We start from the raw sequence: 12,157 nt of genomic DNA, 5'->3' as shown, positions 1-12,157 counted from the left end.
CTCTCTGCTGGTTAAAAGAAGAAACTACACACCTGAATACAGTAATAACAATCTTTGTGTGTGTGTGTGTGTGTGTGTGTGTGTGTGTGTGTGTGTGTGTGTGTGTGTGTGTGTGTGTGCGTGTCCTCACCCAAGTCCCAGGGCCAGAATGTGTGAAAGTAGCAATGAGGGTATGAAGACTCTCAGAAATTCGGCGGAGAATATCCCTCCTTTCTTCATTGCTCCTGTTTTCCTCATGCTGAGGGTCACTGATCTCCGGGGATGACGGAAATGAAACTCCCTGCAAAGATTAAAAACACCCTCCGTCATCACCGTCATATTCTGATTGGACTTAAAGTAAAGTAAAGTGAACATGTAAATGAATCTCATTTGAGTGTTTCCTGTTGTGTTCTTTCAGTCACTGTGTGCTCAGCTAAGGCTCACCACCCCACACTAGGTGGCACTCACTTGGGCGGGATGTTCTCGGGTCGGCTGGACCAATCTGCCACCCAATCAGAGTCCTTCATCAGAATATCGTCATCCCTCATCTTCTCCAGCACCTCCTGGACACACACAGACCACATCCAGTCGTTGGTATAGACACAGTTCTGGATGTTTTTATTACTGTAGCGTTCCGAGTGAGACGTTAACGGTAGATATCAAATTATACACCAATAAAATAAACAAACAATAACTATAATATTAATACACACTCTAAGAAACAAAACAGACACTAAGGTTTACTTCGATTACTGCGATTACTTCTTTCACACCGCCCCTAATGACCCACACCAAGGGTGAAAATGACCCAGAGCTCGATTTAACCCTGAAAATGCCTTAAGACATCAGTAGATATAATAACTGAGTAAGAGAGCACCTGAGTGTCACTTTTGTCCACATCAAAGCTGATCTGACCTTCATCCTGAGGACTGGGGGGGCGTGGGGGGCTGTAGACAGAACACACACAGAGTTCAGAGTGAGAGTATGTAACTGTATACATAATAAATATGCATATAGCACCATATTTAATTATTAAAAATATCCTGAATGTAAGCCGGGGCGGCACAGTGGCGCAGAAGGTAGGTGTTGCAGTCACACAACTCCAGGGACCTGGAGGTTGTGGGTTCGATTCCCGCTCCGGGTGACTGTCTGTGAGGAGTGTGGTGTGTTCTCCCTGTGACTGCGTGGGTTTCCTCCGGGTGACTGTCTGCGAGGAGTGTGGTGTGTTCTCCCTGTGTCTGTGTGGGTTTCCTCCGGGTGACTGTCTGTGAGGAGTGTGGTGGGTTCTCCCTGTGTCTGCGTGGGTTTCCTCCGGGTGACTGTCTGTGAGGAGTGTGGTGTGTTCCCTCTGTGTCTGCGTGGGTTTCCTCCGGATGACTGTCTGTGAGGTGTGTTCTCTCTGTGTCTGCGTGGGTTTCCTCCGGGTGACTGTCTGTGAGGAGTGTGGTGTGTTCTCTCTGTGTCTGCGTGGGTTTCCTCCGGATGACTGTCTGTGAGGAGTGTGGTGTGTTCTCCCTGTGTCTGCGTGGGTTTCCTCCGGGTGACTGTCTGCGAGGAGTGTGGTGTGTTCTCCCTGTGTCTGTGTGGGTTTCCTCCGGGTGACTGTCTGCGAGGAGTGTGGTGTGTTCTCCCTGTGTCTGTGTGGGTTTCCTCCGGGAGACTGTCTGCGAGGAGTGTGGTGTGTTCTCCCTGTGTCTGTGTGGGTTTCCTCCGGGTGACTGTCTGTGAGGAGTGTGGTGGGTTCTCCCTGTGTCTGCGTGGGTTTCCTCCGGGTGACTGTCTGAGAGGAGTGTGGTGTGTTCTCCCTGTGTCTGTGTGGGTTTCCTCTGGGTGCTCCGGTTTCCTCCCACAGTCCAAAAACACACGTTGGTAGGTGGATTGGCGATTCAAAAGTGTCCGTAGGTGTGAGTGTGTGAGTGTGTGTGTGTTGTCCTGTGAAGGACTGGCGCCCCCTCCAGGGTGTATTCCCGCGTTGTGCCCAATGATTCCAGGTAGGCTCTGGACCCACCACGACCCTGAACAGGACAAGCGCTTATAGATAAAGATAATGAATGAATGTAAGCCATTTTAATGTGAAGCTCTTAAAAAGGAGCAGGACAGCGACTGGATGGGATTCACATTCATATATTCTCACAGACACATCATTGTTCTTTGTGTAACAGGCAGTGGTGTGTGTGTGTGTGTGAGAAAGAGAGAGTTAGTTGGAAGTGGGGGGGGGGGGGGGGGGCAAGAAATAACATGGAGAGGGTGTTTGTGTATGAATAAGAAATGCTGTGATCCTTTGGACTGTTTCAGTAAACACTCAAATGAGTCACGCAGTTTGACTCGGATTAGAGCGTCTTTAAGACAGCGTTCAACGCGAACAACAACGGCTGGCAAACGGCACAATCCACAAAGACAGACACACACCCTATACACAGCTATAATGAAACCAATAGTGACACACACACACACACAAAGCACTCCAATGATAGAGTACGAGTGTATAATGAAGAGCGTATGGGTGGATAATGTTCCCCTGCTGTAACTTGGTGTGATATTTGGTCGATGATTAAAGTAAGACGTTGTGATTCTCCAGAACTGAAATCTCTATATTAACGAAGCCCTGACGTTCTATCAACATTAAAGCGTGATTCAGACGCCACACTAAATAAATTAACTGCTTTAGCTGCGAAAACTATTTGCATATAATATCTGAGAGTTACATGAAACATATACAACAATTAATCACAAACACACTGAACGTTTCCAAAGAAATATTAGTCGATAAAAGAAAATGTCCACATCTGAGGATTCATTCTGTCTGTAACTCTAAACAGATAAAAACCCAGCCGCAGAGCTGTTAGCAAACATGATTTCTCATATTTTATGTGCTAATATATTATCTCTCTCTCCATAAATGAGGCTACATGCTGCTTTCATTGCTGAATGCACAGTGACATCTTTCCATACGAGTGAAAAAAACTCACTGACGCCACAATCCAATCGAAACTGAGACTGTTTGAGTGAAATATATTAAAGGCTACGCAGCAGCTCTATGAAAGTGTCAAACAAATAAATACAGTGGAGTTTGAGTTCCTAACTTGTGTTTGTTGATAGTCAGAAAACATGTTATTTCTTACTAATTGAAGGAATAAGGTTTAAAAGACCATTGGTCCCCCCCCCCAGCGGTGTTGGGAAACTCTAATAGGCGTCTTGCCTGTGACGTAGATGGTGGACAACAACTCTAGAAGCTGCACTTAATTTAATGCAGAATGAGGAAAAGGTGTGTTGTTTTTGGCTGCAATCATTCAATGTACAGTGGGACATCTGTGAACAAATGGCCCAAAGATCCCAAAATATCCAGAAAATGGACTAAATTTGTCCACTTTAAACGGGCACTTTGGAAAGGACCCTCCACTCACTCCGTTATCTGTAGCTCATTTCACTGGCGCTTTTCCAACAATATGGGCATGTAAGGACACCAACGAAAGGTGTTCAAGAGCCTCTGTAACATGGAGGTAAACAGGGTAAGGACACTCACTTCGCCTGTTTTGGTTGGTGTTAGTTAACGTTAGCTTGACTCGCTAAACTCGGTGTCTCAGATTATACTCGGCTACGTAGCTGCATTACGGAGGTTTATAGTGTCGGATGAATTCGAGTTCGACTTCGATCACATTTACAAGAATAACGGTACCTCTACATTTGAGTTTAGCTTATTGCTAGGCTATTGTCATGAATAATGTTGGTTATTTAGCTAGATACTGTCATAACAGTCAGTCATAACGGTGTTTTACCGCGGCGTTGTTCAGCTGTCGTCCACCAGTGACGTCACGGTCGCGTTCAAGAATTTCCGTAGCGAGCTCGGGTTTTTCCGTCAATTTAATAAAATTGTCAGTTTTAAAGCAAATTAAGCTGCTACTTTCATTTTAATCCATACTTCTATCTGTCAGTAACTACAATAATGTGGAATATTCATGGAGGTTCATTAAGTGGTGCTTAGCCTTTAACATAAATCAGTTCGTACACAAAACAAACGCCAACTGATAAAGTTATTATTCCGTTCAAAGACAGGACCTGCAGAGGGCTGTGTAAGGTTTTCAAATGATGGCGCTAATGAAACGTGGGCCTGCCCAGCGCCCCCTACCTGTCGCAGGATGAGTTGCTGCGACTGGACTCGTGCTGGGCGTCCAGCAGAATCTTCTCCATGTCTCCGTTGTGGATGGAGGAAGAGGAGGGGACATGTTCCAATCCACCCGCCATACCATCGTCCTCCTCCACCACCTGAGCTAGAGCCGGAGTCGCCGGGCTTGCGGACGAAGCCTGCAGCTCGCCTGAGTTTCTGTTCATCTCCAGCTCCACCCACGAGCCTGAGGAGGGGAAACGCATGAGTTAAATGACCCCCCCCTGTCCTCCAGGACAAGCCCTAACACAACTACTCTTTCCAATTTGGGTTTATGTGAAGCACACGGTTGCTTTTTGTATGAAATGGACCTGACAGAAGATGTTGTACTTTATATTACCATCTTCATGCTGAATGCTGGGGATAATTAGGAAAAATATGCCAACTCCCTTCAGGAAATCACTATCCAGAACTCGCTACTTTATCAATCAAAGTATTTCCAAGTGTTTTCCAGGATATGAGACATATATAAGACACATTTAGAGGGAAATAAAGGGTGGAAAAGGTAGCACATTGGTGCAACAGAGTGTGTCGCTCTCACACAGCTCCAGAATTGCTTCAAACTCAACCCCAGGTCACTGTTTGTGAGTAGTTTGTTGTGCTCTCCCTGAGTCTGCATGGGTATCCTCCATGTGTAGCTCTGTGATGGACTGGTTCTGTCTGGGTGTGTTCCTGCCATGTGCCTCATTGGATAAAAGAATGAATGAATGAATGATACAGGGTAGAATCACTTATTTTATTTGTTAAGCTTCAATAACCGCCAAAAAGGTAACACAGGAAGAAGAAGATGACCCTTTATTGATCCCCTTAAGGGAATGACTTGTCTGCATTTGACCCATCTGCGGCAGTGAACACACAAACACACACTAGTGCACAATTCTTCACTAAAACTAGGGGCAGTGAACACACAGACAACCGGGGAACAGTTTGGGGGTTAGGTGCTTTGCTCAAGGGCACTTCAGCCGTGACCCGGCGACTCTCCGGCCACAAGCTCGCTTCTCGAACCTCGAGGCCACGGCAGCCCCCAATAACTCCAGACATTTCTAAGGGATCCTTGAAGCACGTTCGATTGTTGTTTATAAACTCCACCAATTAAGAGCCAGCTCCTTTTGAGTTACACAAAAACAAATCTTGGATTTCTTCATTGTCTTGTTTTCCTGCTGATGACCAGCGGCATATGCGCTTTGGTTATTTTTAGAGTGAGATGTTGAAACAATCTACATAACCATCAGCAGTCAGCACTGTCCTTCAACAGGCATCTGTTCAATACCCTGGTCAATACCAGAGAAGATATTGCACCACAGTTCCCAGAACTGTATGTCTTTATTTATCTCAGAGAAACAGGTGCGAGAATAACAAACTTTTAAAGACTTAAACTTATAATGATTCCCCCAGACAGCAGCCGTACGGCTAAGTGTAGTCTGTTATAGTTCGGTTACGCGTGACACAATGGCTTCTACATAAAGCAAGAGTACTTAAACACTCCTGTCTGAGCTACAGGGTTAAGTTGCTTGCGAAGTTAAACCGACCAGAAGAGAAAAGGAAAACAAACAATTTGCAAAAGCGGCCTGGAACGGAGACCCTGCTTCTGCTGGGTTTCACTCCGACTCTGTTCAAACACAGCTGGCCCCAGGTCAGATCAGCCTGAAGATCTAGTTTGTCGGGGTGAGCTGTGTTTAAAACAGGGCTGAATCTGAACTGCAGAGCTGGAGATCTTCAGAAGCAGACACAGCCGAGTCTCATGGAGAAACAGAAGACATGCCTGAATAATTACTATGATGGATTGTGCCATATGGTTTACTGTTGGTCGAAAAACACTAATCAATTTCATGTTTCAATACAAACAGAAGATGCTTAGTGTTGTGTGTTGGGATTCAGTGCAGTGCCGTAAATGAAATGTTGAATAAATATAGACACAAGGCTAGACAGTGCATTTGTGTGGATGTTCTTATTTAACAGACCTCAGAAAAAAATCAATGGTGAATGTTTTCCAAATGCTTTATTCAGTGCACACGCTGCTCATGTGAATAGAAAAAGCATCCATATTGGATAATAGATATAAAGCCTAGCAATAAAATTAAACTAAACTGGTAATTATTATGTGTACAGTGTGTCGTAGTGTGGGTTCGAGTCCTGCTCCGGGTGACTGTCTGTGAGGAGTGTGGTGTGTTCTCCCTGTGTCTGTGTGGGTTTCCTCCGGGTGACTGTCTGTGAGGAGTGTGGTTAGTTCTCCCTGTGTCCGTGTGGGTATCCTCCAGGTGTTCCGGTTTCCTTTCATGGCCCGAAAACACACGTTGGCAGGTGGATTGGCGACTCAAAAGTGTCCGTAGGTGTGAGTGTGTGTCGCCCTGTGAAGGACTGGCACCCCCTACAGGGTGTGTTCCTGCCTTGTGCTCAGTGATTCCTGGTTACAGTTAGGGCAGCCAATGAAGGGAGGCCGCCTTGACAACGTCGCCCACCCCCACAATTAGTTTTGTGCAATTTGTTCAGTTCCTTATCAAGGCTTCTGATGTGTTTTTGCGTGTGGTGTTCTGCTAGGTCCAGTGATCTGTGATTAATCAGTCCACTGTAGAAAACACTCAATAATTAGAGATCCTTCAAAGTTCCTAAGTACATTCTGTAGAAAACACTCAATAATTAGAGATCCTTCAAAGTTCCTAAGTACATTCTGTGAGTCATTTAACGCGTTATTCCTCAGTTTTCGGTCACAAACCCGAGTTCTGAGGTATAATCCAGTGTTTAAAGCGAGCTGTGTGTCATCTCTGAGTTTCCCTGCAGCTGTGTGTACAGGAGGTCAGAGCATGTGCAGCCCATGCTTGTAAACAATGTTCTGAATCATTGATCTGAATGTGCACTCGATTCGTGAATCGATTCACTCAATGAGTCAATTCTACACTCAATCCATCGTGTAAGTTCCTCAAAGCCCCAAACACCACACAGAGCACGATTCACGAAATATCACATATATACGCTAACAGACAAATGAACGAATGGTCATTATTATCTGTTACCAGCGATTGTAGGCCACTCACGTCAGTATTAATATCAGCCTAAACTTTCACACAGCTACATATGACTGGAATGACAAACACAGAAGTCTACTTCTGATTTACATGGCACTGAGATGAGTTTACACAAACTAGTAAAACTACGTACCACCTCGAACCTTCTAAAAGATGATCAGTCTTCCAAAAATAGTTGAGTGACAGCGATGATGTCAGAGAGATGCAGACAGAAACACAGACACAGGGCTCCACCATAAGTCCCTGGTGTTTGGGCCTAAGCTCTATTTCCAGCTGGAGGAGAAAACAATAAATGCCTCGCCCCTCCTTTCTCGACGAGTCCACTGATATATGAGCCACATCAGAGTTCACTGCTCAAGGCTCTACGTGAGCAAAGGCAGGAACACACACACACACACACACACAAATATCTTTATTGTCTGAGACTTGGCAGAAGGGAGCTGAACTTTCCATGTCTCACTCTGGCCTCTGACCTGATCTGCTGCCTCATCACAAACTAATGTTTTATCACGGGTCCTGTGTTTGCACGGCTGACTCACGGGAACACAATCTGGGCCGTGAAAATCATTCCTGGTGACACAGCAACAGGACAGCTCTTCCCCAGGAAAACGAGAAAGGAAGAGCTTCACAGTGACTTCCTCAAACTGAGTAAACATTGTGGTCATGTGACTAGACTTGGTTCAGAGAAGTGAGACTGGGGACGCTCAACAACCACGGTTTTATTCAGTTTCTCAGCAGGGGGTGCACACATAACAGTACTTTATGTTTATCATATTAACACACATGCTTTGGGACCAAAAAGCAGTCAGGTCGTCTGATACACGTTGGTATTTTGGATTATTTCATACAAAATATTTAAGAAAAACTACCTGTTTGGAAAAAAATGGGGAAAAATTTCTGGTTTTTGGTTTTAAAAAGGAATCCTTTGTATTGTAAAATGCTTTTATGTGTGGTTGTAAATTCATTGATCAGGTTTTCCAGTAAGCCCAGGCTATTGTGCTTATGTAGACACACACACACGCGCGATGTTGAGCGTGAAAAGATCAGTGCTAAACTGCTGTCCACAGCTTGTGTTTGCATCCAGAGCTGTAAACAGTGGGTGAGCTGCTGTGGAGGATGAACACTGCCCTGGTTCAGGTCACGAGGTCATCAGCTGTTAGACACGTTTACGCTGAGAGATCAAACGCATACAAACCAGCAGCAGCTCAGAGAGGCTTTACGTGAGCCGTCTTTGAAAAGAAGAAGAAAAAAAACCAAACCGAAAAAGCCTGACGGACACGCTGTCAATCTCCCGAGTCCAGCAAGGCCTTAAAATGAACAGCACACGTGTTTAATGCCTGCTGAATAACTCTGGGGCAGCTGTGATGCTGTTCTGACCATTCCTTGTCCATTCCAGTCTTTAGGTTATTTCGTAATACATGAACTTGTAGGAGTTTCTTAGAATCACCAAAAAATAAAAATAAAAATAAAACTCCCCAGTAGCGGTAACTAGAGCCTCAGTTTCAGTTTTAAATTATATTAACATTATCATCATCATCATTATCATTATCTGTAACCCTTATCCAGTTCAGGGTCACGGTGGGTCTATGGGAGGAAACCGGAGCACCCAGAGGAAACCCACGCAGACACAGGGAGAACACACCACACTCCTCACAGACAGTCACCCGGAGGAAACCCACGCAGACACAGAGAGAACACACCACACTCTTCACAGACAGTCACCCAGAGGAAACCCACGCAGACACAGGGAGAACACACCACACTCCTCACAGACAGTCACCCGGAGGAAACCCACGCAGACACAGGGAGAACACACCACACTCCTCACAGACAGTCACCCAGAGGAAACCCACGCAGACACAGAGAGAACACACCACACTCCTCACAGACAGTCACCCGGAGGAAACCCACGCAGACACAGAGAGAACACACCACACTCCTCACAGACAGTCACCCAGAGGAAACCCACGCAGACACAGAGAGAACACACCACACTCCTCACAGACAGTCACCCAGAGGAAACCCACGCAGACACAGAGAGAACACACCACACTCCTCACAGACAGATACCCGGAGCGGGAATCGAACCCACAACTTCCAGGTCCCTGGAGCTGTGTGACTGCGACACTCCCTGCTGCGCCACCCTATATTAACATTATATTATATTAAAATTAGCATATATTATCTATTATCAGACATTTTAACTGCTTATTAGCTGCATCAGTGGTGATAAATATGATTTAGCTCCAGAAAAGAGAGGTATCCCAGTGGTCAAAGTTTCCTTGTTCAGGTTTTTCAAGCATATTTCAGCTAGTTCCATAACTAGATGTAGAAGATATTCTGCTTATTTTGCTGTAGCAGCTTGTTTGTTTACCCCTGAGTTACTACACTATTATACACGCTGAAGGTTTCTCAATGTGGTAAAAACATGCAGGTCTACTTTCAGATTTGATTTGGGGAAAAAATGTAAAAGAGGTCCAAACACAGAATAACTAAACAAACATGTTCCCATAATGCGTGGTTAGTGTTTAACATACGGTGTACAGTTTCCAGAAATAAATAATACACAGAAGTAAATTAAAACATCACATTAAAATAAGCTGCTCTGTTCTGGATTTGCAAAACAAACAGGAGACGTCAGAAAGCATGGGTTTCATGCAATTCATTAAAGGAGACTTTCATTTTGAATGTTATCATTACCACCCAGCACTGAGTACAGACTTGAACTTGCAGTAAAGTCTGTAAGAAGCTGCTAATCATTGGATCAGAGCCTAATCCTCTGCGTGTCACTGGGCACGTAATGCATACACCCAAATTCTCCACTGGGATCCCAACGGTTTGTGAACGGCACCTGAAGGTTTTACGATGTAAAAGAATGGCAGGAAAAGATGACAAACAAAACCATACGCTGATTAAACGTAGGCTTTTATACGCTTGTCAAAATGGGGCTTATTGGGAGCTATCCATGTTGTTGCCCAAAGGATAACTTCGATATATAATCATCATCATCTCAATCACTGTCCTCAATCCCCACCACTAACACAATAACCCACTTTTACATGAGGCACCACGCTTTGCCATGCTACAGAAAAAGAAGCAGACACGGCAGAGTCAAATATCAGGGCACAGACCCCTAACAACCTCTCGTTCTTTCTTCCATTTCCTAAAAACACCCTGCACTCGTCTCACGTTCAAAACGTAGGCTACGCCACCAGAAATAGAGTGGACCGAGTTGCAGGAAAACTCCAGACTCATGATGTGGGAGTAAGTGTCCCTCTCCATTTCATTTTAGTGCAGTTAACAGTGAAGTGCTGACTGGCTGTTTACTCGCAGCTTGGTGTCACAGACGAGACAAAAAATGTCTCTATGTCTCAACAGCTGTCTCAATATTTAGACATGAATAGCCAACTACATCTATAAAGCAACTACTGCTGAGGCTTTACAGCTTTTAAAGGAATGCACAGACTACATCTACTAGAACAAAGCCATCATGTGTTCATCAGCCAATAAGAAAAAGGCTTTAAGGCTTTAAAAAAAACTTTAATAAACTGATACTACAGAGAAGGGCCTTAAACAGACCTGCTTAGCCAGATAATCCCAAAGCTGAGGGCTGTGAAACAGGCTCTGTCTCTCAAATCTGTTCTTACTGAACAGGCTTGACTTTGGGCTTAAACTATCTGGCTAAATTGAGAAATCCTGCTTTGTGCAGTACCCCCTAGTTCACTCCAGCCGCGAGTTTACCAGCTGTTAAGATACTAAACCTTACACAAAGGTTTTAAAGGTGTGAACTAAAACAATAAACGGCGAAATAGAACAAAAATTATAAGAATAATGTGGTAAACAGGTTCCAGAAAACAGGTTAACATCTGCAGCTAGCTTGGTCTCCATTTTTAGTCTCCTCGTCTTGTTGACATCTTCCACAGAACACTCCGCGGCCGCCGATTGGCCCAAATCCTGTCGTTCCACCCGTGGAACCGCCCCTTTTACAAAGCAAGCGTTCTCATTGGTTAAAGCGAATGTCAGTCTGAAGCCCAACGGTTCTCCGCACAAGGTTTGAACTCGGAAAAACATCGTATTTTGCGCATGCCAAAGGTGATAAAAGTCTCTAAAACTGCTTAGTGTAGTAGATAAAAGATGTGTCTTCGACTCTATGTCGATGACAGGTTGCAATAAAGTAGAAAAACGATAAAACATACCGTTTAATCCTGGCTCTCCGTTGTTATCCGTGGGAGCAGCTGTGTCGCTCATGTTATGTGGAGAAACAGAGAGAGAGAGACCGAGAGAGAGAGAGGGACTCGTGTAAGACTCTCAGCACATAAACGTGCTCAAACACGCGTAGCCCCAAAGTGTGAAAATGTGTAGACTTTAGATCGTGTAAATGAACAGAGGAGTCTTTAGTCTCAAAACCCCCAGCCTTGTTTCTCCCTCCCGAAAAAAACAACGGCGAAGGGGGTTTGTTTTGAAGTTAAGCAGTCCCGTTGTCCAAAATGACGCCATCACTGATCTGACCAATCAGAACGCAGCTGATGGATTACGTAATGAGGCAAGATTAAAACAGAAAGATAAACAAACGCTGAACACACCATCTTGCATCAGAAACATAGGTATCTCATATTTCTTCAGCACAACATATATTTCTTCTTCTTTCTGACAAACAGTAATAAATTCACAAACCTCTACCACACTTCCACTCTTACTCCGACATTAAAGAGAGCTAAAACTAAAGCTAAAACATCAGTGTCACAGCCGCGCTGAGCGTGGTCTTCCTCCCAAATACCTGTTCTGTGGTGGTCATGTGAGGGTCCTGGTCACAGAAGAACAGGCTGAAAGAGGGTTAACAAAGTATTCATTCATTCATTATCTGTAACCCTTATCCAGTTCAGGGTCGCGGTGGGTCCAGAGCCTACCTGGAATCATTGGGTGCACGGTGGGAATACACCCTGGAGGGGGCGCCAGTCCTTCACAGGGCAACACACACACACACCTACGGACA

General features: G+C 44.8%; 1 protein-coding gene across 2 annotated transcripts; it reads right to left on the bottom strand.

The window, feature by feature from the left end:
• Positions 1–126: 126 nt before the first annotated feature.
• On the bottom strand, positions 127–11,632 carry bnip3lb (BCL2 interacting protein 3 like b). Of its 2 annotated transcripts, none has more exons than XM_066650911.1 (5): positions 11,361–11,632; positions 4,106–4,328; positions 857–926; positions 448–542; positions 127–280 (listed from the first exon to the last, which is right to left on the bottom strand). In XM_066650911.1, exons 1-5 carry the CDS (start codon positions 11,410–11,412, stop codon positions 127–129), a joined length of 594 nt encoding a protein of 197 aa, XP_066507008.1. In that variant the 5' UTR covers positions 11,413–11,632. The 2 variants fall into 2 exon arrangements, with proteins under 2 accessions (XP_066507008.1, XP_066507009.1); XM_066650912.1 differs by lacking the exon at positions 11,361–11,632 and adding an exon at positions 7,298–7,448.
• Positions 11,633–12,157: the final 525 nt, after the last annotated feature.

Source organism: Hoplias malabaricus, chromosome 18 (genome assembly GCF_029633855.1).
Source record: "Hoplias malabaricus isolate fHopMal1 chromosome 18, fHopMal1.hap1, whole genome shotgun sequence".
Classification (NCBI taxonomy): Eukaryota; Metazoa; Chordata; class Actinopteri; order Characiformes; family Erythrinidae; genus Hoplias; species Hoplias malabaricus.
Note: the sequence above shows the minus strand (reverse complement) of the source record. Positions and strands in the feature narration are given on the sequence as shown.